Source organism: Chiloscyllium punctatum, chromosome 46 (genome assembly GCF_047496795.1).
Source record: "Chiloscyllium punctatum isolate Juve2018m chromosome 46, sChiPun1.3, whole genome shotgun sequence".
In the NCBI taxonomy this organism is placed as follows: Eukaryota; Metazoa; Chordata; class Chondrichthyes; order Orectolobiformes; family Hemiscylliidae; genus Chiloscyllium; species Chiloscyllium punctatum.
The window spans coordinates 47,380,261-47,407,605 of NC_092784.1; the positions used below are offsets into that span (position 1 = coordinate 47,380,261).

The 27,345-nt window shown below is 44.1% G+C and overlaps 1 protein-coding gene across 1 annotated transcript in view; it reads left to right on the forward strand.

The window, feature by feature from the left end:
- Nucleotides 1–27,345, forward strand: part of LOC140468003 (adhesion G protein-coupled receptor E3-like) — a 59,454-nt gene that overhangs the window by 12,231 nt on the left and 19,878 nt on the right. The window contains exons 7-12 of the mRNA XM_072564133.1: nucleotides 1,507–1,605; nucleotides 5,293–5,470; nucleotides 7,264–7,380; nucleotides 13,316–13,518; nucleotides 14,882–15,052; nucleotides 22,499–22,690. Of these exons, the coding sequence (XP_072420234.1) occupies nucleotides 1,507–1,605; nucleotides 5,293–5,470; nucleotides 7,264–7,380; nucleotides 13,316–13,518; nucleotides 14,882–15,052; nucleotides 22,499–22,690 (960 nt within the window). The remainder of the gene's footprint in view (nucleotides 1–1,506; nucleotides 1,606–5,292; nucleotides 5,471–7,263; nucleotides 7,381–13,315; nucleotides 13,519–14,881; nucleotides 15,053–22,498; nucleotides 22,691–27,345) is intronic.

Below are 27,345 nucleotides of genomic sequence, written 5' to 3' on the forward strand. Positions count from 1 at the left end.
GATCCCATGAGCCTTCTTGGGTAGAACCAAGATCACAGTGACACTCTTGTGGAGAATGCACAGGGGAGCTTCCTGTTATATCAAGGTCAAGATTTAGTCCTGACTATAAATGTTAAACAGTTTATCTAGTCATTATCTAATTACTTGCATTGCTGTTTGTGGGAACTTCCTGTGTGAAAGTTGGGTGACACTTTTCCTACATTACAACGTGACAAAATCAATATCATGGACAAAATAGTTACACTGCAAGGGTGAGATGAGTGTGACTGGCCTTCCATCAAGCTCACATTTAGGCCAAGTTTGGCATCAAGGAGTTCCTGCAGTGTCAGCACTATTCTTGACTCCTAAATTCCCAAATCAATCTGTGTCCATAAGCAGCAAGACCTGGATAATATTCAGGCTTGGGTTGATAAGCGACAAGTTGTATTCATGCCACTCAAGTGTCAGGCAATGTCTATCTCCAACAAGAGAAAGTCTGAACATGACATTCAATGGCATGACCATCACAGAATCCCCAATAATCAGTGTTCTGGGGGTTACCATTGACCAGAAATTGAGTTGGACAAGCTATATAAGTACAGGGTCTACAAAAGCAGGCCAATCCTGCAGTGAGTAACTCATTTTCTGATGCTTCAAATCCTGTAGACTATCTACAAAACAAAAGTCAGGTATATGGTGGCGTATACTTCACTTGTCTGGGCGAATGTCACTCCAACAATGATCAAGAAACTGGATACCATTAGGAAAAAAGTTACCCACATGATTGGCTCCCCTTCCACCACCTTTAACATTCTACTCCTATACCAGTGCTGACTAGTGGGACTACAGTCTTCTATTAACAAGATGCACTGCAGCAAATCACCAAGGCTCCCATGGCAGTATCACAGCAAATTGTCACTTTGAGGACAGGCATTGCTGACACTTGGAACACCATCAACCTCCAGGCCACACACTGTCCTGACATGGAATCATATGACTGTTCCCTCGCTGACTGAGTTCAAGTCCTGGAACACCTTACATCCTTTCCCCATGAACAGCACTCCTAGTGCCCCCTACACCAAATGGACCGCAAGAATTGAAGAAAGCAGTTCACCATCACCTTCTATTGGGCAATTAGGAACGGGCAATGAATAATAAGCACTGGCCTAATCAGTGACACCCATTTCCTATGAACCGATAAATTATTTTAAAATTTGTTGTAAAGCATTTTTAAGTGTCCGAAGGGAATGAAGGATGCAAGGTACTTGTTCACTCAGCCCACAACAAGGTGCCCCAACACTGATGCAGTGGGATAAATCCAGACATCACTATCTGGTACTATCCCAGTGTTATCACACTAGCTGCACAAACAACATCATGTCACTTATTTCCAGATGATACAAAGTTGATTTTCCAGCCTTTTGCTCTTGGGACTGTTGGCTTGGTGGATTTTTAGGTTGACTTGTCTAGTGATGGTTATCAATGAGAAGGGGGGATTTTTAACTATTGTCTTGTTCCACTGTCTAGCCAAACTCTGTGGGTAATGGGTCTTGCTTCATAGTAGAATCAGCTCGCCGATTACTTGATAAAGTCTGTCAGAATTTCAGCGTCACAAATGATATCCAGGTAAGGAATCATAGGCCCCAGTGTTTCTATATGCTCCAAAAGTGACATTGTTCTGGTGCAGTGTTCTACTCTACAAAGCTAGGAGAAAGTGAGGACTGCAGATGCTGGAGATCAGAATCAAAAAAGTGTGGTGCTAGAAAAGCAGAGCCAGTCAGGTAGCATCCGGAGAGCAGGAGAGTCGACATTTTGAGCATAAGTTCTTCACCAGGAATCCTGATGAAGAGCTTATGCTTGAAATGTCAATTCTCCTGCTCCTCAGATGCTGCCTGACCGGATGTGTTTTCCCAGGACCATACTTTTTGACTCTACTCCACAAAGCCGGTCAGAGAAAAACAATACTAGAGCCAATCTTAAAATAGACCAATATTTACTAACAGACTAAAACAGCAGAAGCTTGTGCCTCCTAACTCAACCATCTATACTCTCAGTGAATATCTCTTTAATTTTTAAAAATGTTAATGATTTTTAATTGACCTATTTTTCAAATCAACCTGTTCAAATGTATTGTTGCACACCTCTGGAGCAAGTGGGTCTTAAAGCAGGTTCCCTCAGTCCAGTGGTCGGGACATTACCAGTATTCCATAAGAGGGCCTTTGAATGTCTCTTTATTTGGACTCAAGTGTGACCCCAATTAATGCCTTCCATTAGCTCATAATTAAACACACTTGTTAACAATTAACACAAATAACTAGAATTTGGCAAGTTAATCTGATACACCGGACTTGCATGTGTACTAAAATATGGATTATATGAGTTAAGACCCCAGTTTCCTCTTTCTACCAGGATTGCACCTGACTTTAGTTTCAGCCTGTAACAAGCAGGAGTGAGTGAATTGCTCAATCTGTCAACCAAGTACTTCACTCGGGATTTTACAAACTTCCTTACAAAGAGGTATTTTTTCCTCTGTAGTCATTTGATGATAGACAGTGGACGTTCCCATATCTCTTCGGCTCACTGCCTTTATTCCTGATGAAGGGCTTTTGCCCGAAACGTCGATTTCGAAGCTACTTGGATGCTGCCTGAGCTGCTGTGCTCTTCCAGCACCACTGATCCAGTTCCCATATCTCGATCTAATCTTTATATTAGAGGGAAACGAGAATCAGTGTAAGAGGAAATGAGAGAGGCATCACTACCTCTGCAGCCTCCATTGCCCCAACCCTCCAAGGTGTTTATGTTACTCAGATTCTAGCCTCTTATGTATTTCCAAGTTCAATGCTCTATCATCACCTTCTGTTGTCAGGTTCCCAGGCTCTGGAATACTATATACTTCAACTTTTGCTCTTTTCATCATTTCCATTAGATTATAAAAATGTAGAAACAGGAGAAGGCCATTCAGCCCATTGGATCCCTTCCACCATTCAAGAAGAGCAGGGATGACTTGGTTTGAGCCATTGCATTACTTTCCTCATTTTCTCCAAAGACTTTGCCTTTCCTGTTTATCAAAAATCAAATTTAGCCACCAGGTTGTCCAATGGCTGACGCTCCACTGCTCTCAGTGAAACAGAATTCTGAAGATTAATAACTCTCTGATTGAAAAGGTCCCCCTTGTCATTGTTTGAAATGGAATCTCCTTATTCTGGAACTATGCTCCTTAGTTTTTGATTCCCGCTGAGGGAAAATATTCTCTGAGCATCCACCCTATCAAGCCCCTTCAGAATATAATATGTCACAATAAGATCCCATCTCATTCTTCTAAAGTCCAATGAGTTCAAAATGAAATGAGCTTAACTTTTCCTCATAAGTTTATCACCTTCTCCCAGGAATCAGCTGAGTGGACATTCTTTGAACTACTTCTGATGCAGATATACCCCTTTCATAATATTTTAATTTAAACAGTGCTCAGATGATGTCACAAAAGTGGCCATATTACTGTCGCAAGACTTTTCTACTGTTATCCATCATCCCCTTTGATGTTAAGGCGAACACTCTATTTATCTTGCTAATTACTTGCTGAACCTTCTTGCTAATGTAACAGGAGATTTGAAACACAGAAGGTCCAAAGAACATGATGCCAATGAAATAAATAATTAATGTTTCAAGTCATAACAAAAGTGAAGGGAAATTAAGGTTAAATGAGGAGGCATTTACATAGAATGAAGCCTGTGAGTTGAGAAATCCTTTGTCTGTCTGAGTAGACAGACAATTTGCCTCCTCCCCCCATAAAGACTCCTTTTTTTTCACAGAGGGTCTGTTCGACCACTCCAGATACTCAGTCTCACTATCGCTCACAGCTGGAGGCCCTGGTACAAGTGTTCAGCACTCTTTGATGTTTCTCTACTTAAATGATGTTCTAAGTTCTTATTCTTTCTGCCAAATTGGGCAACCTCGTATTCTACCACATTACTGTCCATCTGTCCAAGTGCCTTGTCCTATCTATATCCCTCTGCAGATTCCCTCTTCAACTTGCTTTCTGACGTATTACTTTTTATTCTTTCACAGAGGGTGGACATTGTTGGCAAGTCCAGTAATTGCTGTTTTTCCTCAACTGCCTTTGAACTGAGGCCATTCCATAGGTGCTACAGACTTGGTGGGCTGAAAGGCCTCTTCCATGTTTGATTCAGGGGGAGTTAAGAATCAACCACATGGCTGTGGGTCTGGAATCACGTGTAGGCCAGGCCGGGTGAAGATGACAGGGTTCCTTCCCTAAAGAGCATTATGAACGTGCTCAGTCTTTACAACAGTCGATAATTATTTCACGGTTTCTTTGCATCATAAGCCATTTTGGCTACAATGCATTTGGTTCCCCTCTTTAAAACGCACCTTAAAACCTATCTTTTTGACCAAGCCTTTTGTCGTCATGTGACCTGGTGTCATACTTCTATAATCCTTCTGTTTTGATGGTGTCTGTTCTTTGAGGAAAGAAGCCCATATTTTATGTTTGGCTGATAGCCCCTTGATGAATTCTGTCTTTTGAAGGGAAACTGGATCTTCCAAACTGAATGTGGGTTGATATCCAATGGGATATTCATATCTGATGTACCTGTGGCGTCCCAACTTTGTATTGCCTGTAAGAGCCCATAAGACCTACCTCCAATAGTGGATTAATCAATGTGTAAAGTTGGTGTAAAGATGACTATTGTGAAGGTAGGAGCATTCAAACACAGATTGTAGATTAGGCAGGATCTGAGTGACGCGTGCCAGTGGTAAAGCAGTATGACTACATGTGACTGCAGACCCACAGCAATGGGATTGACGCTGAGCTGCATTCTGGAACGGGCTTAGAAAGCCATTCAGATCAAAGGAATCAAATGCTATAATTTGCAATGAGGACAAAGCAGGAGATTGGCACTAGGGAGCGTAAGTATAGGCAGAATGGGCTGAATGTCCTCCTTTGGCACTGTCAAAATTCTGTTTTTTTTTATTTCAAAGTTTATTTTTGTAAATTGCAGTTCACTGCTGTTGTGACATGTTTCAACAGATGGGAAGAGAGAGAGGCATTAACCTCATTTATTGAGGTGGATAATTGGCAGTCACAGCTGAAGAGAGTGGAGGCCAGAAACTGGGAGGGGGGAGAAGGGAAAGGAAAGGAAGAATTCAAGACAATCACAGTGAAAGGAAAAGGAGTAAGAAAACAAAGCATTCGAGGAGGAAAAGAGTGGAGAGAAAAGGAATGAGAGAAAATGAATATAAGGAGGGAAAGAAAACAGACCTGTTAGTTCAAGAAGTTATTTCTCTTTCTATACTTAGGCCATCACAAACTTTACAAATGGTCTCCTCAATAGGAATTCACGACTACAAAACATGACGACCAGTCAGCAGTTAAATGTAGCAGCGACCATCTTGGATCTCTTGGAGAATACGGCAATGGCTGTTGCTTTGACTCTGCCCAGTGGAGGAACAAAGTCAATCTCAGAAGACTCTTTTGGTAAAATATTACTCAGTACAAATGCTAACCCTCTCGATGTTGAGTTGATGTAGAGTGTGTCTCTTAATCAAAGGAAAGGTTGTTTATTTTAGGTTTTAAGGTCTGCACTGTTTGAGCCAATTAGCACTTTTTAATTAAAGCCATATCAATTAAAATTAAAATCTGATTAAAAACTTCAAACAATATTTCCCAGAACTGTTTTAAGGAGCATGTAGAAACATTGTTGTCAATGATGCTGTGTCGCACAGCTGAGGAAGTTCCTAGATTGTATTTGATTATCACAATTCCACAGAAACAGGGCTAAGGAAATTTATATCTGTCTAAGTTACTGCTTCTGTACACAAGACCATAAGATGTAGAAGCAATTCGGCCAATTCTACCTTTTCCCTGTAACCTTCAATCCCCTAAATATAGAAGAATCTTGCTATCTCTGACTTAAAGATACTCGGTGACCTGATATTCATAGCCTTCTCTGGAAATGAGTTGAGCTGATTCACCACCCTCTAGCTGAAGAAATTTCTCCTCACTTCAATTCTGAAAGTTCACCCCTTCACTCCGAGACTGTGCCCTATGGTCCTAGTCTCTCCTCCTGGTGGAAACGTCTTCTCCACATTCAATTAGATCCTCCCAAATTCAAAAGTATCAGATGTTAGAAAGTGATAGTGTGTGAATATTGATTGAGAACAGGTTTCTACCTCCTGTGCTGTGAATCAATGTTTGCACTGTCTCCTCTAGGCCTCTTTGGGTTATTTTAATGCCTGTCAGGACTTATGTCTCACTCCAGAGGTTTTGAGCACAAGATTGAGGCAGGTGATCCCACAGCAGTTCTGAGGCAGCATTGCAGTGCCAGAGGGACTGTCTTTCACATCAGGCATTAAATCAAGATTCCTTGGGATTGTTAAATAACTGATGCCCAATTGCAGAATCACATTGAACAATAATGTTTTGTTGTGGGCTTTGCAAATGCAGGCTGGTTTGATTGGGTCCCACACTGACACTGAAATTCATACGTAACATTGTTCAGTTGTCTGCTGGGTGAAATGTCCTGAATATGCTCATAGCTATGCTAAGAACCATAGTAAAATAGTCAGTCGCGCTTGCAATGAGGCTCATTTACTCACGCAAGAGCAATGAACATTCATGCACAGGAACTCATTCTCTGGGAACAAAGGAATATGTGCAATGACAAACGGGCGGCACGGTGGCACAGTGGTTAGCACTGCTGCCTCACAGCGCCAGAGACCCGGGTTCAATTCCCGCCTCAGGCGACTGACTGTGTGGAGTTTGCGCATTCTCCCCGTGTCTGCGTGGGTTTCCTCCGGGTGCTCCGGTTTCCTCCCACAGTCCAAAGATGTGCAGGTCAGGCGAATTGGCCATACTAAATTGTCCGTAGTGTTAGGTAAGAGTTAAATGTAGGGTTATGGGTGGGTTGCGCTTCGGCAGGTCGGTGTGGACTTGTTGGGCCGAAGGGCCTGTTTCCACACTGTAAAGTAATCTAATCTAATCAAAGAGAGGCTGCAGAAACTCAGTAGATTTGGCAGCATTCTGTGAAGTGAGAAAGAGTTTATGCTTTAAATTCAAAAGGGCTGTTCTTCAGAAATCATGAGAAATCTTGATGTGTCCGGCTGAGGGGCAAAGTGCGGACAGGCCAGGCAGGGAAGTGATGAGTATTTAGGTAGGTTCACAATGAATCATCAAGTAACATCAAAGACAAGTAAACCTGTGAGAGAGAAGGAGGCATGGTGATTTCAATAGGGACTACATCCTTCACAAGGATTTATCTTTAATTTTAGCTGGCAAGATCCAGGTGTTTGGTAATCAAGGTATGCCAGGTGACTTGGCAAGAATCGAGATCCAGAATAACACCATGGAGATAAACTGGAGAACGGTCATGGGAGCAAAAAACTCTGGTAAATGTTTAGTTTCTTTTGCAACCAAATTTGTATTTTCCAATCCTCTGTGTGAAGAATTGCTTCTCCTCTCTTCCTTCTTTCCTTCCCCTCTCTCTCTCTCTCTCTCTCTCTCTCTCTCTCCCTGCTCCCCCCCTCCCCCAAACCCCACCTCTTCCATCACCTTACTCAGTCCTCTCTTTCTATGTTGGTATTCTTGGAACGAAGGGGTTTGTCTGAAAAGAAAAACTGAGAAGATAGTTCTGTACTCTAGAGGACTGAGCGGTGACCTTGGGTGACCTTTCTGAAACAGCCAGGATTCAGAGTGGTTTGACTGAACAGATGCTGAAAGGATATTTCCTCTTGTGGGGCAATCTACAACTGAAGGTAATGTCACCGTGGTCCTACCAGACCACAGGTCCTCTCTGTCATTTAGAGAGAGGTGACTGATGGTGTTTTAAACTCAGGGTCATCACATCTGAGGTGAGCGAAGAGGTTGAGAATGAGCAATCTTCATGATTTGTTGCAAGATGAGAGCGGAGTAGGACGCTCCAGACGGAGCTTGTCTGCTTCGTTGCTCTTCTTCTTTTCTTCATTCTCTTCTCTTTATTTCTTCAAGTGGTTCGTTTCTCTTTTCTTCCGTTTGACTCCTGGCCTCTGACCACCTCCAACAAGGAGCGATGAAGCGCAGCCTGCAGCGAGCGATGAACCCCTTCATCAACAATGATTCCAGCCTCTGATGATGATTCCCGCCATCCGGCCAACTCCACCTGCTTCATTAATGTCCTGTGAGGAAGGAAACTACCCTCCATACTTGATCTGTTCTTCATGTGAGTCCAGACTCACAGCAATGTGTGGTTGACTCTTAAATGCCCTCTGGGCAATTAGGGGTGGACAATAAATGCTGCCCTCATCAATGACACACTCATCCCATGATTGAATAAAAGAAACTGAGCGAACTAGGGTCCACAGGTCTCCCATGGGAGAGGGAGATGAGGAGGAGTCTCTTCTCTCAGAGGCTCATTAGACCTTAGAGTTCCCTGCCCCAATATGCAAGGATGGCGTTTGTCATGGTATCATCATGTGGGTGGGGTGGAGACAGGAAGGAAAGTAGAATTAAATTCACTACCAGGTCAGCTGTGATTCTATTGAATGGATTATTCTCTGGATTATTCCCAATGTCACACAATTACCCGTTGAGTAAAGGAATAAAAGGCTAGAGCTGTTGAATACATGGCTCATTATCTCTTGGCTCTTTGTTGAAATTTCCGCCCATGTTGGCTGCTGTGAATCCAGTAATCATTCTTCAAAGAACTTAATTGGCTGGAGAGTGTTTTCGGAAATCCTGTGATCATGAAAGATGCTGAATGAATGCAAGTTCATACATATGCTTGTGAGCTCTTGTGGCAATCAATACTTGTACAAGTTTTCCCACCTCTGCTCATGCAATACAAGCTGTTGTTTTGTCTGAGATTTGAACAATAGATAGAACAATAGAGAATAGGTGCAGGAATAGGCCATTCTGCCCTTCGCGCCTGCACCACCATTCAATATGATCATGGATGATCATCCTTAATCAGTGTCCTGTTCCTGCCTTATCTCCATAACCCTTGATTTCACAATCCTTGAGAGCTCTATCCAATCTTTCTTAAATGAATCCAGAGACTGGGCCTCCACTGTCCTCTGGGCAGAGCATTCCACACAGCCACCACTCTCTGGGTGAAGAAGTTTCTCCTCATCTCTGTCCTAAATGGTCTACCCCGTATTTTTAAGCTGTGTCCTCTGGTTCAGGACTCCCCATCAGCAGAAACATGTTTCCTGTCTCCAGAGTGTCCAATCCTTCAATAATCTTATATGTCTCAATCAGATCCCCTCTCAGTCTTCTAAACTCAAGGGTATACAAGCCCAGTCGCTCCAGTCTTTCAGCATAAGGTAGTCTTGCCATTCCAGGAATTGACCTCGTGAACCTACGCTGCACTCCCTCAATAGCCAGAATGTCTTTCCTCAAATTTGGAGACCAGAACTGCACACAGTATTCCAGGTGTGGTCTCACCAGGGCCCTGTACAGCTGCAGAAGAACCTCTTTGCTTCTATACTCAATCCCTCTTGTTATGAAGGCCAGCATGCTATTAGCCTTCTTCACTACCTGCTGTACCTGCATGCTTACCTTCATTGACTGGTGTACAAGAACACCCAGATCTCTTTGTACTTCCCCTTTACCTAAATTGATTCCATTTAGGTAGTAATCTGCCTTCCTGTTCTTGACACCAAAGTGGATAACCATACATTTATCCACATTAAACTGCATCTGCCATGCATCTGACCACTCATCTAACCTGTCCAGGTCACCCTGTAATCTTCTAACATCCTCCTCTCATTTCACCCTGCCACCCAGCTTAGTATCATCAGCAAATTTGCAAATGTTATTACTAATACCATCTTCTATATCATTAATATATATTGTAAAAATCTGCAGTCCCAGCACTGATCCCTGCGGTACCCCACTGGTCACTGCCTGCCATTCCGAAATGGAGCCGTTTATCACTACTCTTTGTTTCCTGTCAGCCAACCAACTTTCAATCCAAGTTAGTACTTTGCCCCCAATACCATGCACCCTAATTTTGCTCACTAACCTCCTATGTGGGACTTTATCAAAAGCTTTCTGAAAGTCCAGACACTACATCTACTGGATCTCCCTCGTCCATCTTCAGAGTTACATCCTCAAAAAATTCCAGATTAGTCAAGCATGATTTCCTCTTCATAAATCCATGTTGACTCTGACCTATCATGTTACTACTATCCAGATCTGTTGTAATTTCATCCTTTATAATAGACTCCAGCATCTTTCCCACCATGGAGGTCAGACTAACTGGTCTATAATTTCCTGCTTTCTCTCTCCCACCTTTCTTAAAAAGTGGTACAACATTAGCCACCCTCCAATCCGCAGGAACTGATCCCGAATCTATCGAACTCTGGAAAATAATCACCAACGCATCCACGATTTCTAGAGCCACCTCCTTCAGTACCCTGGGATGTAGACCATCAGGCCCGGGGACTTATCAACCTTCAGACCTAACAGTCTCTCCAACACCAATTCCTGGCAAATATAAATTCCCTTAAGTTCAGGTCCTTTAGCCACTGTTACCTCAGGGAGATTGCTTGTGTCTTCCCTAGTGAACACAGATCTGAAGTACCAATTCAATTCTTCTCCCATTTCTTTGTTCCCCATAATATATTCCCCTGTTTCTGTCTTCACAGGCCCAATTTTAGTCTTAACCATTTTTTTGCCTTTCACATACCTAAAAAAGCTTTCACTATCCTCCTTTACATTTTTGGCCAGTTTACTTTCGTACCTCATTTTTTCTCTGTGTATTTCCTTCTTAGTAATCCTCTGTTGTTCTTTAAAAGCTTCCCAGTCCTCCGTTTTCCCACTTATCTTTGCTATGTTATATTTTTTCCCTTTTAACATTATATGTTTCTTAACTTCCCTCGTCAGCCACGGCCGCCCATGCCTCCTCCTGGGATCTTTCTTCCTTTTTGGAATGAACTGATCCTGCATCTTCTGCATTACACACAGAAGTATCTGCCATTGTTCTTCCACTGTCATCCCTGCTAAGGTATTGCACCATTGAACTTTGGCCAGCTCCTCTCTCATAGCTCCATAGTTCTCTTTATTCAACTGAAGTATTGTCACTTCCAATTGTACCCTCTCCCTCTCAAATTGCAGATTGAAGCTTAATGTATTATGGTCACTACTTCCCAATGGCTCCTTCACTTCGAGGTCCCTGACCAATTCTGGTTCGTTACACAATACCAGATCCAGAATTGCCTTCTCCCTGGTAGGCTCCAGCACCAGCTGTTCTAAGAATCCACAAAGTCTCTTTTTTGAGGTCCAATACCATCCTGATTCTCCCAGTCTACCTGCATGTTGAAATCCCCCATCACAACTGTAGTAACATCTTTGCGACAGGCCAATTTCAGCTCCTGATTCAACTTACATCTGGCATCCAGACTACTGTTTGGGGAGCCTCTCCAGAGGGTCTTTTTACCCTTAGAATTTCTCAGCTCTATCCATACTGACTGTACATCCCCTGAATCTAGGTCCCCCCCGCGCAAGGGACTGAATATCATCCCTTACAAACATGGCCACCCCACCCCCTCTGCCCGTGTGTCTGTCCTTATGATAGCACGTATAGCCTTGAATATTCATTTCCTAGGCCCCGTCCACTTGAAGCCACATCTCAGTTATCCTCACAATATTGTATCTGCCAATTTCCAAAAGAGCCTCAAGCTCATCCATCTTATTTCTAATGCTTCGTGCATTCATATATAGTAGTTTTAATTTGTTACTGCCCTCACCCTTCCCATCAACTTCTATTTCACTCAACCTTATAGCATGATCCCTTTTTGAGCTTTCTGCCTCATTGATACAGTTGTCTTTCTTGAGTTCCCTTGTTCTAACTTTCCCTCCAATTTCCTTCTTAAAGATCCAGTTTGTCCCCTCCCCCCCGCTACTTAGTTTAAATGTAGCGGTGTTGCAGTAGCAAACCTGCCTGCCAGAATGCTGGTCCCCAACCTATTAAGGTGCAAACCGTCTCTCTTGTATAATCTATGCTTGCCACAAAACATACCCCAGTGATCCAAGAATTTAAATCCTTGCTTCCTGCACCAGATCCCCAACCACACGTTCAAGTCCATTATCTCCCTGTTTCTGGTCTCACCAGCCTGAGGAACTGGAAGCAAACCGGAGATAACCACCTTAGACATCCTGCTTTTCAGCCTTCTTCCTAGTTCTCCGAAGTCCCACTGTAGTACGTTCCTCCTCTTCTTCCCGACATCATTTGTGCCGACATGTACCGCCACCTCTGGCTCTTCACCTTCGGCCTTGAGGATTTCCTGCACTCTGTCTGTGATGTCTTTAATCCTGGCACCAGGAAGGCTACACACCATCCTTAAGTCCCGCCTGCTGCCACAGAAACCCCGGTCAGTTCCTCTCACTATGGAGTCCGCTATTACCACGGCTCTGTGCGATGTCCAACTCTTCCGCTCTGCCTCCATGCCAACTTTTGATTGACAGACCTGGCCGCCTCGTGGACTGGCAATGTCATCAGTCTCTACTGTTTCCAAAAGATTCAACTTGTTCCTGACAGGTACTTCTCCCTGGGTCCCTTGCACCTGTCTCCTCTCTGCCTTCCTCATTGTCTGCTCTCTTCTGGTATGGTCAGTGTAATAACCTCGCTGAAGGTCTTGTCCAGAAAGATCTCGCTTTCTCAGATGAACCTAAGGTCCTCGAGTTCTTTCATCAGTGCTGCAATATGCTCTGTCAGTAGCTGAATGTGCACACACTTTCCACACTTATACGAGCCTACTGAACCAGCTTGGCAGTCATGTCTTCAACCTCTTCAACTGTGGCGTAATCACTTCACTCAACCTCCTTGTCAAAGACTCCTGAGCTAAAGCCTCACTCTTCAATCCACAGGAACTTCCTTGGACCCTCTTTTTGGGGCAAGTCTGTGGATTTTTAATTTAGGCTAGAGGAGGAAGGTGGGAGGGAGGCCCTACTTTGTAGGACCTGGGGTCTAGAACACACCCACTCAAATAACAATCACTTACCTTCCCGACTGGCTTTGCGCTCTGACTTCACTTCCGCCCAGCACCCACCGTTCTCTGCTGCAAAAAGACCGTTAGTGTTCTTGCAATTCTGTCCTGATGAGTGCAAGGCAGAAGGCTGTGAACATTGCTCCTTTTTCAGCTTCTGTGCTGCTGAGTGACTCATATGTCTTTTACGATGTTCAAAAATTGCCTTACTTTAATATTTGAAATCATTCTACACTCCATCATTGGAATGGATACAATGAGCTGTGGAATTGGACTTATAGCTAGATCAACTGCTGTTGCCAAATTATTTCAGATGACTTGACACTCACCCAAAGTCCAAACCACTTTGCTCCCCCAGACTTTGCTGCAGTCTCCTTCTTTGTATTCAGCGACATGGAATCTATTTTGAACAGCGAGATCCGTAAAGATGGCGTCAAGCAATTGGAGGCAACTGAAGGAACATGCTGGTTAAACTCCAAAGTGGTAACAGCCAGAATCAGTAATAAAGCAGCCAGCCACAACCTGACAGAAATGATCAATTTTACACTGAAACTCAACCAGGTTTGTAAGGGTGACTTTCAGGCTTGTCATGAAACAGGAACGATAGGACAGCATAGTGAGGTGTTTTACTCTGTGTCTAACCCTGTGCTGCCCTGGAAGTGTTTGATGGTTCAGTGTAGAGGGAGGTTTATTCTGTGTCTAACCCCATGCTATCACTATCCTAGGAGTGTTTGTTGGAGACAATGTAGAGGGGCTTTACTTTCTGTTTATGTTTAGTTTTAAAGAGTACAGGGAACCTTATTTTCTGTTCAAAAGAGAAGAGGAATATTCACGCCGTATCTAATTCATGCTGTATTTGTCTAGGGAGTGTTTGATGGGGTCACTGCTTAAGGACTTTACTTTCAGTCTAATAGCATTTAATGCCCTATGTCTAATTGCGTTCTGTACCTGTCCTGGAATGTTTGATGGTGACAGTGCAGAGGCAGCTTTACCCTGTATCTATCCCATGCGCTCTCTGTCCTGGGAGAGTTTGATGGGGATAGTATTGTTATGGATCAGACCAGACAAAACATTCTTCAAAACATCTGAAGAAAGTGGCCCAGACCCTAACTTTGCTCGTTGTTTTAAGCAGGTGTAATGTGGATTTTCCAGGAGGGATGCAGGTGGTCATACCACGTAGTTTTAATCAAAACAGTATTTATTTACAGAGTACCGAATGAAATACAAACAAAAGAGAACAGAATACTGAATAACCTACCTGTCCAAAAATCCAACAGTTTATCCCAACTTAGTGATACTGTTCCAATACTTGCAACAATCGTTATAAACACTCCTGGCACAAAAGGTAAAATCAAACACAGGGTCTTACAGGAGAGAAATCAGAGCGAGGAGGATCAGTCTGGACCTGCTTATTTGGATCCAGCAGCTTTTACAACTGCCTGACTGCTTTCGGTGTGTAGCCAGACCGGAGAGAAGCTGAGCTGGAAGAACTGGCTCCTCCTCTTTCATCGCACAAATGTTTAATTTAAAAGCCTTTTTTCTCTGAGGCAGTATGTGTTTGCTATAATCAAATTGGCCCTAAAACATTTCAACCCCAGACTTTTCGGAGTCTTTGCCTTTTACGACCTCTCTGAAAAAAAAGCCAAGGACAACATAACCTTGTTAAAGGAGCAGCCTCATCACAGTGTAGAGAGAGCTTTGTTCTGTATCTAACCCCATGCGATACCTGTGCTCAGAGTATTCGATGGGGACAGTGTAAAGTGAGATTTTACTGACATTCCTTCAATAATGGTGTGAAATAGTTTCTATTTTGAACTATATACTCATTGTCTGATTGTTCTGTTCTGGCGCGGTTCAGACAGGTGGGAATATTTAAATCTGTGGCAGGTGCAGGCTGTTTAACGAGGTTTGTTCCTTCATGCAGGATACCAAAGATCACGAGAAGGCCGAATGCGTTTATTTGAAAACAACAGAAGGGGGAAGTTTCTGGTCATCTGAGGGCTGCTTCCCTATTAGTTCCAATGGAAGCTACATAATATGCCAATGTAACCATCTGACGAGCTTTGCTATTTTAATGTCTCCAATTGAGATCGAGGTAAAACTTCATTCAAACTCTGGTGAAAGAGTGAAGTAAATCCGAAGACAGAGGAAACAGAAAAGTGTTAACAGTCAGAAACCAGAGATTGAGAGAATCAAAGAGTCAGGAATCAGACACACAAGATTAGGTGATGATGTCGAGTCAGAATAACACTTCAGGGTGACAGAGAGCAGGAAAGTGACTCCATTAGCGACTACTGAGTGATCTAGAGAATGAGCCGGCAGACTCCTGAAGCAAGAGATAAAATATCCTTTATTGTCACGTGTATTCAATATAAAATGCAGTGAAAAGTGTGAGCAGATGATACCAAAATTGGTGGTGCAGTGGACAGTAAAGAAGGTTATCTTGGGAACAAAAACAAGTTGCTGGAAAAGCTCAGAAGATCTGGCAGCATCTGTGAAGAGAAGTCAGAGCTAACATTTCATGTCCAGTGACCCTCACTCAGAACCGATGGTAGCTCGGAAAATGTTGGTTTAGATGCAGAAGATAGGGTTGGGAGGGGGGTCAGGAGTAAACAATAGATTAAATTAGATACTCTACAGTATGGAAAAAGGCCTTTCAGCCCAACAAGTCCACACCGTGTCTCCGAAGAGCAACCCACCCAGACCCATTCCCCTATCTAATATTTACCCCTGACCAATGCACCTAACACTATGGGCAATTTAGCATGGCCAATTCACCTGGCCTGCACATCTTTGGATTGTGGGAGGAAACCTGAGCACCCGGAGGAAACCCACGCAGACATGGGGAGAATGTGCAAACTCCACACAGTCACCCAAGGCAGGAATCGAACCCAGGTCCCTGGTGCTATGAGGCAGCAGTGCTAACCACTGAGCCACCGTGCTGCCCAAAGGTGGGGGTAGAGCCCAAAGAGAGAGAAGAACAGTTGGACAGACAAAGGAATGGATAACAATCTGGCTAGGAGAGTAAATAGCTGTTAATGGAGACTATGTGATAACAAGGTCTGGTGTGTGGAGTAATGGGCTAGGACATGGTAGATTTCAAGCCCTAAAATTATTAAACGTGACGTTGAGTCCAGAGGGCTGCAGAGTCCCCAAGCAGAAAATGAGGTCTCCTTCTTCCAGCTTCACTGGAAGACTGCAGCAAGCCTCAGACAGAGACATTGGACAGGGAACAGGGCGGTGTGTTAAAATGACAGGCAACTGGAAGCTCAGGGTCATTTTTGTGGGCAGAATGTAGATGTTCAGTGAAGCAGTCACAGAGTCTCTGCTTCGTTTCCCCAATGTAGAGGAGACCACATTGTGAGCAGCGAATACAGTCGACTAAATTGTGTGAAGTGCAGGTAAAATGCAGCTTCACCTGGAAGGTATGTTTGGGCCCTTGAGAGGAGGTAAATGGGCAGGTGAGATTGCAAGGGAAAGTGCCATGGAGCTATGGGTGGGGTGTCAGGATAGAAGGAGAGGTAGACCAGGATGTCCCAGAGGGAACGGTCCCTGTGGAAGGCGGACATGGGAGAGGAGGAGAATATTTGTCTGCTGCTGGCATCTTATTGGAGGTAGCAGAAATGATAGTTGATGATCTTCTGGAGGTGGATGCGGATGGGATGGTGGGTAAGCACAAGGTAACCCTATTGCCAATTTATGGGAAGGAAGAGAGGGAAGGAGGACAGAAGTACAGGAGATGAATCAGACCTGGTCAAGAGCCCTGTCAACAACGGTGCTGGGGGATCCTTGGCTGAGGAAGAGCATGGACATTTTGGAAGCTCCCTTTTGAAGTTGGCCTCTTCGGAACAAATATGACAGAGATGGAGGAACTAACAGAATGAAATGGAGTCTATACAGGAAGCAGGGGGAAAGGATGTATAGTCCAGGTAGCTGTGGGAGCTGGTGGGTTTCTAGTGGATATTAGTGGACAGTTAATCCCCAGAAATGTTGAAGAAGAAAAGGGAGGAGTCAGAGATGGACCAGGTGAAAGTGAGGGTGATTCGGAAATTGGAAACAAAATCCATGAACCTTTTCCGATTCTGGACAAGAGAGGAAAGCAGCACCGATGATGTCATGGATTTGTCGGAGAAAGAATTGTGGTTGGGGTCCCAGATAGGACTGGAACAAGGAATGTTCCATGTAACCCACAAAGAGACAGATATAACTGGGGCCCATAAGGGTTACCATGGTCACCCCTCTGACCTGAAGAAAATGAGAGGAGTGGATTTTGGAGTAGGTTATATCAGGGATTTGCAGCCTCTGATTCCAGGGAGTGGAATCAGAGGGAGGAGCACGGAGTAGTGGCCCAGACAGTGACCTGAGAGAGTAACCACTGAGACCCAACTGAGGACCTCAGAGTGACCCAGACTGTGACCTGAGAGAGTGACCACTCTGTGACACTGTAATGACCTTGGAAACTCCGGAACAGGCTGGGACTGTTTTCCCTGGAGCGTCGGCGGCTGAGGGGTGACCTTATAGAGGTTTACAAAATTTTGAGGGGCATGGATAGGATAAATAGATAAAGTCTTTTCCCTGGAGTTGGGGAGTCCAGAACTAGAGGGCATAGGTTTAGGGTGAGAGGGGGAAGATATAAAAGAGACCTAAGGGGCAACCTTTTCACGTAGAGGGTGGTACGTGTATGGAATGAGCTGCCAGAGGAAGTGGTGGAGGCTGGTACAATTGCAACATTTAAAAGGCATTTGGATGGGTATATGAATAGGAAGGGTTTGGAGGGATATGGTCCGGGTGCTGGCAGGTGGGACTAGATTGGGATCGGATATCTGGTCGGCATGGACGGGTTGGACTGAAGGGTCTGTTTCCGTGCTGTACATCTCTATGACTCTATGACCACAGATTGGCACAAAATATTACGCCAGTAAGTGGATGTGTTGAAAACCCATGACGTATACCAGGGAATGAACCCAGCCAGTGACCTGAGGAAATGATCTCTCAACTGCAAACAGAATAATGAAACCAGTCAGAATGCAGCAAGAAGCAGAAAGAAAGCAGGCAATTAACCCGTCAGTGATCACAGTGCAGCCTCTCTGACACTTTCAGGAAGTTTTCAGTGCTACACCAGGATCTGGGACTTCAATTGCGGAACCTCAGCAAGATACAATTATACACCATGTGGTATCAAGTGAAACTGGGGCTTCCATTCGGTAAAATAGTGTGACATTTTCAGGGACACAACAGATGAAGTATACAGAACATCAGCATTACCAACCACACACAGACAGATGGGTGGTTCCATGGAACTGGGCTGAATTGTGTTTCTTCTTTCTGAAAAGAATGAAAGGAGAAGTTATAATTATAATGGGGATAGAATCATACAGTGCAAAAACAGACTCTTCAGTCCAACCCATCCATGCTGACCAAGTTTCCCAAATTAAACTAGTCCCATTTGCCTGCATTTAGCCCTTATCACCCTAGCCCTTTCCCATTCATGCACGTGTGCAAGTGTCTTTGAAATGTTGTAACTGTACCTGCAGCTTCCATTTTCTGTGCCAGTTCATTCCAAAAACATTGCCTCATTATTATTCAGACCTGACCCTCCAATCTTATGACTGAGGGAGTGCGACACTGTCCAGGATGCCGTCATTCAAATGTGAAATTAAACCAAGGACCTTCCTGCTGTGTTAGGAGGATGTTAATGTTCACATTGTGTTACTTTTAAGGAAAACTGTGGAGTTGTCCCAACACCAATATTTATCCCAGAAGCAACATCCCTGAAAATAAAAAAATGATGAACAAAGTGTGAAATAGGTTGTTACACAGTGGTAGGAGCCCTATCCCTGATCCAGGAGACCTAGGTTTAAGGGTCACCCGCTCCAGAGGTGTGTGTTAACATCTCTGAACAGATTGATTAAAACAACGCGAATGCTAGATATCTGAAATCACAACAGATGTTGCTGGAGGAACCCAACAGGTCTGGCGACCTCTGGAGACAGAGAACCATAGTTAATATTTTGAGCCCAGTCTGACTGTTCTTTCAGAATAGGCTAACACTGTTTTACATGAGTGAAATTTGCCAGACAACCATGGACTCATTTAAAAGTGATGGTTGGCAGTGAGTATAACCTGGGGATGACCATGCCCCAGACAAAGAATAAACTTACAGAGGCAGGGTCTTCATGTTGACCTCAGTTGTTTGCAGCCTTGAAATTAATTTGCATTAGCTGCAGCTCAGATTGCCACCCAATCTGTCACAGTTCCTGGTAAAATCTCACGCAGCAGAGGTCAAACTGAGGGAATATAAATATGATGTTATTTTATATTTAGATTCAATAGGAGGTCTTATAAAAAGAGATTAGTGAGGTATCTGATCCATTAATTTGAATATTCAAAGTTTCCTGCATGCGGGGAAGTGTCCATTTGACTGGAAAATACTGAATGTAACTCAAGTAAAAGCAAAACACTGCGATGATGGAAATCTGAAACAAATTCAAAGAATGCTGCAGAAACTCAGCAGGTCTGGCAGCATCTACGAACAGCTAAACTTTTTAATCTGGTATGACTCCTCTTTAGAACACCTTTATTCAAAACAAGAGGGAGACAGAAAGCAGGAAATCAAAAGCCAATTAATTTAACATCTGTCCGAGAGAAGATATTAGAAGCTATTATAAGGAGTCAGAAATATTCGAGGTAATCAGACAGAGTCAAATTGGTTTTGTGAAAAGGAAGTCATGCTTAACCAATTTATTGGAATTCTTTGAAGAAGTAGCTTATGTTATGGGTAAAGTGGCAGATGTAGTGCACTTAGATCTCCAGAAGGTACTTGATAAGGTGCCACTTCAACGATTATTGCAGCAAATGAACTTTCTTGGTGGAGGGGGTAATACATTGGCATGGAAAGAAGATTGACTGGTTAACAGGAGTTAACATAAAATGTGTTAGCAAGATGTCATGTCTGGTGTTCTACAGGGATCAGTGCTGGCACCTCAATTTTTAATGATCTATATCAATGACTTGGATAAAAAGGTTGAAAATATGGGATAGCTAAATTTGCCAATGCCACAAAAATAGGTGGAAGCGAAAGTTGCATCAAAGACAGAGGAGGTACCAACACATATAAATAGATTGAGTGAGTTGGTGGGGATCTTGCAAATGAAGTATAATTTGAGAAAATGTGGAATTGCCTATTCTGTCAGGAAGAATTATAAAGAGGCATATTATTTAATTGGTGAGAGTTTGTGAAGCTCCGAGATGTTGAGGGACTTGTGCCTCAGTAGTACATGAATCACAAAAGGCGATAATTCAGCTACAGCTAGTATTTAGGAAAACTAATAGAATGTTTTCATTTATTATGAGGGGGATTGAATACAAAGGTATGGAAGTTATGTTCGAGTTATACAAGGTACCAATGAGACTACATCTGGAGTATTGTGTACAGTATTGGTCTCCTTATTTCAGGAAGGAAGTAAATGTGTATCAATCAGTTCAGAGAAGGTTTACGGAGTGGCAAGTCACTGGACTCGAAACATTGATTTTGTTTTTCACTCCACAGATGCTGCCAGACCTGTTGATATTCTCCAACAATTTCTGCATTTGTTTATTTTACATCTCCAGCATCTAGACAGAGGGTGGTGGTGGGTTGCTTTTCAGATAGGAGGCTTATGACCAGTGATATGCCACAAGGATCAGTGCTGGGTCCACTGCTTTTCTTCATTTATGTAAATGATTTGGATGTGAACAGAGGAGGTGTGGTTAGTAATTTTACAGATGATATCAAAATTAGAGGTGTAGTGGACAGAGAAGGAAGTTACCTCAGAGTACAACCTGACCTTGATCAGATGGGCTAATGGGCTGAAGTGTGCACAGGTAGAGGTTAATCTTAGATAAATTTGAGGTGTTATATTTTGGAAAGGCAAATCAGGGAAGTACTTATACACTTCATGGTAAGGTCCTGGAGAGTGTTGCTGAACGAAGAGACCTTGGAGTGCAAGTTCATAGTTCTTTGCAAGTGGAGTCACAGGTAGACAGGATAGTGAAGAAGGTGTCTGGTTTGCTTGCCTTTATTGGTCAGTGCATTGAGTATAGGAGTTTGGGAGATCATGTTGCAGCTGAGCTGGACATTAGTTAGGCCACAATTGGAATACTGCATGCAGTTCTGGTCTCCCTGCTGTAAGAAGGATGTTGTGAAACTTGAAAGGATTCAGAAAACATTTGCAAGGATGTTGCTGGGATTGGAGGGTTTGAATTATAAGGAGATGCTAGATAGACTGAGGTTATTTTCCCGGGAGTGTTGGAGACTGAGGGATGACCATATAAAGGTTTCTAAATTCATAAGGGCATGGATAGGATGAATAGATGAGGTATTTTCTTCAGGATGAGGGAGTCCAGAATTAGATGGTATAGGTTTAAGGTGAGAGGGGAAAGATATAAAAGGGGCCTAAGGGGCAACATTTTCATGGAGAGGGTGGTGAATGTCTGGAATGATCTGCCAGAGGAAGTGGTGGAGGCTGGTACAATTACAACATTTTAAAGGCATCTGGATGGGTATATGCATAAGAACAGTTTAGAGGGATATGGCGAAATGTTGCTAAATGGGACTCGATTCACTTAGGATATCTGGTTATTTCATTTTACCAGACCGACAGCTGGAATAAATGGGTTGGATCAGGAGGAAGCATTGGATCGTTGAGGCTTGTATCTGCTGGAGTTCAGAAAAGCAGGAGATGTTTTGACTGAAACATATCAGATCCTGAAGGCACTCGACAGAATGATGTGTCTAGATCTACAGACATTATTTATAAGTCAGAGATGAAAGCAAAGTCCTAGACTGAAATCCCTACATTGTGAAAAGAGGCCATTCAGCCCATCAAGTCTGCATCAACCCGCTGAAGATCATCCCACCCACTCTGTAACCTTGCATTTGCAATGGCTAATTCATCTAGCTCGCACATCCCTGTCTTTCATGGGTTTAAATACCGCTGAGGCATCTGGTGGAATTTGAATATAATTAGTAAAGTCCAGAATTGAAAGTCTTCATAACCATCATCGACCTTTGTAAAAATTCCCATCTGGATCACTGATGTCCTTTGGGGAAGGAGATCTACCATCCTTACTCAGTCTGTGACTCCAGACCCACGGTCAATTTAGTTGATTCTTAGCTGACTCTCAAGGCATGGGAAACAGAGGGTGGGCGTGTTAGTGATGGCTACATCCCCTGTGCGAAGCTGAGAAAGCAGGGAATTCAGGACAAACCTCTTTACACAGGGAATGATTAGAATGTGGAACTCACTGCCGCACAGAACGACTGAGGTGAATGCATTTATAGGAAAGCCAGATTGACACACGAGGGAGAAAGGAATAGAAGGTTCTAATGTTGATAGAATGAGATGTCAAGAGATGAGGTAGGTTTGTATGGAGTGTAAACATCAGTGCTGACCAGATGGGCTGAATGGCCTGTTTCTGTGCTGTACACCTAAAGTAATTCTGTGAGAACATCCAAACAGCTGTCCCCCAGCATGTGATTCCCTCTTTGTCGTTGCTGCAGGAAGACTGGTCCTTGCTGCTGATCTCCACTGTCGGGCTCACAGTATCCCTGCTGTGCCTCGCCGCCTCCATCGTTGTGTTCACCAAGTGCCGCTCCATCCAAAAGGCCAGCATCATCGTGTACAAGCATCTGAGCATCAACCTCTTCCTAGCACAGCTCATCTTCCTGACAGGAATCCATGTCACCAACAAGGTGAGAAAGCCAACCCACAGACCACCGCCCTGAATCAGACAGCTGAACCCAGGCTCCTCACCCATACCACAGGACCCTCGACTTCTGCTATGTCCCTGATCTGTCCTTTCAACTCAATCAAGCCTTCATAGATATCCAACCATCTTAATTTGGGTTACTTACAATTCAGTCTCCAATCTTCAACTTCATCTGTTCAAAACACTCCTGGTCTTCCAACACCACATGCAAGTCTGCTCCTTTAAAATCATGCCCAAATGAAAAGAAAGTTAAAATATATTAGTCTCTCAAGCAAGTTTTTGTATAACACATTTCTCAAACCACTCTCAATCTGGCTGAACACATTCTTCATTCTCCTTATTTTGGTTGTCACACTTGATTCACTCTTTCTCTCATTTAATCAGAGGATTTCCATTTTTAGTTGCCCTGGAGAAGGTTGTGGTGAGCTGCCTTCTCGAGCTGCTGCAGTTTGTGTGGTGTGGGAACATGAACACAGTGTTGTTAGGGAGCAGTTAGACTGAACATCGGTGAGGAAAGGGTGATATATTTCCAAGTCAGGATATTTTGGGGCTCAGAGGGGATCTTTCAGGTGGTGATGTTCAGCTGTATTTGCTGCCCTCGTCCTTCTAGATGGTTTGGAGAGTCACAGGTTTGGAGAGTCCGATAGAAGGACTGGACTAAAATTCCCTGTTAGCTTGCCTCCCCTGCTGTGTGAAAGAATGAAACTTGTGAGGAAAGAGAAGGGTTGCCCCGGTGCCCTATCTTTGCTGATATTTTTAGACAGAGTTGCTGGGGAATATGGTATTTTATTTCATTTAATATCCATGGTGGGTTCCCAGTGGGTTTCTGGTCAGCCAAAAGAGAGTGCTCATCCACTGACCAGTCCCAGATTTCCAACATCCTTCTTTACCAGAAGAGGAAGTCAGATATTTGAAGGAACAGAGAAGCACCCTGGGGATTGGCTGATCAGTTGCTTCATCAGTTTTGGCACTGGTCTTGTACACCACAATGAATGGGGACCACAGAGGAGTCTCCATGGGAAGGACCTCAACACTTACTCATACATTGCCCCAGTATCCATTCCACAGTGACTCCAGAATTGGTTCTGATGAGGTTCTGGTGAATTTCTGGGAAGTGGAGTGCAGCCCTATGTCCTTCACAACAGCCACACACAGATCTGTCTCCATCCTGCTCAACTCTAGATGGGATTGTGAAAGGAATTTCATTTACTGTCACCATTGAGATGTGCGATAAGATATGGAATAACACAGTTAGTGTCACAGGGATCTACACTGCAAAAGAAATGTCCCTCAGTGCCAGTCGAAAATAATCACCTAACTACTAAAATCCCATTTTCCACCATTTCTATACCGTGGCATCACAAGTGCACATTTAAATACTTGTTGAATGTTATGAGGGTTTCTGCCTTGACCATCATTATAGGCAGTGAGTTCCAGATTCCCACCACCCTGTGGGCGAATAAGTTTTTCCTTACATCTCTTCCAAACCTCCTGCCCCTTACCTTAAATCTCTGCCTCTGGTCATTGATCTAACCGTCAAGGTGAAAAGTTTCTTCCTGTCTACACTATCTCTGCCTTCATAATGTTAAACATCACAATCATATCCACTCTCAGTCTCCTCTGCTCCAAGGAAAACAAGCCTCATCTGTCTGATGTTTCTTCATAACTGAAACTGTCCAGTCCAGGCAACATCCTGGTAAATCTCCTCTGCACGTTCTCCAGTGCGAACATATCCCTCCAATAATGTGGATTCCAGAACTGCACATAAACTGCACATAAGAAGGCAAGTATCCCATATGCCTTCTTAATTACTTTGATCTACCCGTCCCATTAACTTAAGGGATCAGTGAACTTGCTCACCAAAGTCCCTCTGATCCTTGGTGCAACCTGGGATCCTGCAATTCATCAAAAGCTTAAATGCACAGGCCAACAGGTTCAACTACAGCTTCTTCCCGGCTGTTATTAGACTTCTGAATAGACCTCTCAAATTTCAAATCTAATGTTGATTTTGCTCTTTGTACACCTTCTTTGCAGCTGTAACTTTGTATTCCGTGCTCTGTTGAATTTCCTATGATCTTTGTGTCTTTGTATATTATGATCTACTTGTACTACACGCAAAACAAAACTTTTCACCGTACTTCAGTACATGTGACAATAGTAAATCAAATTTTTTAAAATTGTATTCCCTTGCCATGATTGTCCTGCCCAAGTGCATTATCTCACATTTCTCGAGATTGAAGTCCATTTGCCACTGATCAGTCTATCTGATCAGTCCATCTATATCCTTCTTTAATTTACGACTATTCTCCTCACTGATTACTATTCTACCTTACCCCAGGACATCACCTACCTCTCACCAGTGCAACTTTCTATTACTCCATCCTTCCTTTTCTATTGGTGATTTAACAGTAGGTTGGGGCTGCCCATTCTTGCATGGGCTTCTGGCTGTGACTGTGTGTATCATGTATTTGTCTGTCTGTTTCTGCATGTCTGTCTCTGCCTGTACTTACAATCATCTATATCTGTGTCTTTGCCCATGTCTGTCTCTTTATCTTTGTGTTCCTCTAATTGTACTATATGTGCCAAACAGTGTTGTGCTGGAAAAGCACAGCTGGTCAGGCAGCATCCGAGGAACAGGAGAGTCGACATTTTGAGCATAAGCTCTTCATCAGGAATTATGGAGTGGGGGGGGAGGGGGGAGCACGTGGCCCGAGAGGGCCGAGAGATAATTGTGAGGGGAGTGGGGCTGGGGGGAAGGTAGCTGGGAATGTGATAGGTAGATGAAGGTGGGGGTGATGGTGATGGTGATAGGTCAGAAAGGAGGGTGGAGCGGATAGGTGGGAAAGGACATGGGCAAGTAGAACAATTCAAGAAGGCAGTGCCGAGTTAGAGGGTTGGATCTGGAATAAGATGGGGGGAGGGGAGATGAGGAAACTGATGAAATCAACATTGATCCCATGTGGTTGGAGGGTGCTAAGGTGGAAGCTGAAGTGCTCTTCCTCCAGGCATCGGGTGACTAGAGTTTGGCAGGAGAGGTGGCCAAGGTCTTGTATGTCCTTGGTGGAGGGTGCAGGGGAGTTGAAGTGTTTGGCCTCAGGGTGGTGGGATTGATTGGGGCATGTGTTCCAGAGATGTTCTCTGAAATGTTCCACAAGTTGGTATCCTGAGCCTCCAATGTAGAGGAGATCACATCGAGAGCAACAGGCACACGGTGTGGAGGTACAGGGTAAATCTCTGTCAGATGTGGAAGGATCCTTTGGGGAATTGAAAGGAGGTGAGGGGGGAGGAATGGGCGCAGGTTTTGAAATTCTTTTGGTGACAAGGGAAACTGTCGGGAATGGAAGGTGGGTTGGTGGGGGTGTGGACCTAGCAAGGCAGTTGCGTAAGGAATAGTATCTGCAAAATGCAGGTAGGGGAGGGAGGGAAATATATCCCTAGTAGTGGGATCTGTTTGTAGGTGATGGAAATGGAGGAGGATGATATGTTGTATCTGGAGGTTGGTGGGGTAGAAGATGAGGACTAGGGAGTTCTGTTCTTGTGGCGATTGGAGGGGTGGGGTTCAAGGGCAGAGGTGTGGGAAGTGGAGAAGATGCATTGGAGGGCATCATTGACCATGTGGGAAGGGAAAATGCAGTCCCTGAAGCAAGAGGCCATCTGGTGTGTTCTATGGTGGAATAGGTCCCCCGGGAGGCAGAGGTGGAGGCATTGGGAGTAAGGAATACTGCCATCAACCCACCCTGCACTCCGGGTGCCTTCCCATGCCATGGCAAGAAGTGCAAAACCTGTGCCCACATCTCCCCCGTCACCTCCATCAAAGGTCCCAAAAGATCATTCCACATCTGACAGAGATTTACCTGTACTTCTACACACGTCATCTATTATGTCCGTTGCTTCCGATGTGGTCTCTTCTACATTGAGGAGACAGGATGCCAACTTGCGGAATGTTTCAGAGAACATCTCTAGACCACGCACACCAATTAACCCCAATACCTCCAGCCAAACACTTTAACTACCCCCCCCCCCCCCACCCCCTCTGCCAAGGACATGCAGGTCCTGAGCTTCCTCTGCCGTAAAACTCTAGCTACCCAACACCTTGGGACCCTCCAACCACACGAGATCAATGTTGATTTCCCCTGTCCCTACCTTATCCCAGAACCAACCATCTAACTCAGCACTGCCCTCTTGAATTGTCCTACCTGTCCATCTCCCTACCCACCTATCCCCTCCACCCTCCTCTCCGACCTATCACCATCACCCATCACCTTCATCTACCTATTGCATTTCTAGCTACCTTACCCCTAGCCCCACCACCCCCTGCCAGTTATCTCTCAGCCCCCTTGCAGCCCCACTCCACATTCCTTATGCATGAAACGTCAATTCTCTTGTTGCTCAGATGCTGCCTGACCTGCTGAGCTTTTCCAGTACCACACTTTTTGGCTCTGATCTCCAGCATCTGCAGTCCTCACTTTCTCCTGTACTATATGTGTGTTTATTGCTGTGTTTTTCTGCCTGTGCTGTCTGTGAATTTATCTCTGAGCCTGTCTGACTGTGGGTGTTATCTATGTGTGCCTCTGTATATGTGTCTCTGCCTGTGTGTCCACTCTGTCTGTTTACCTCTTCGTGTATTTGCCTGTATAT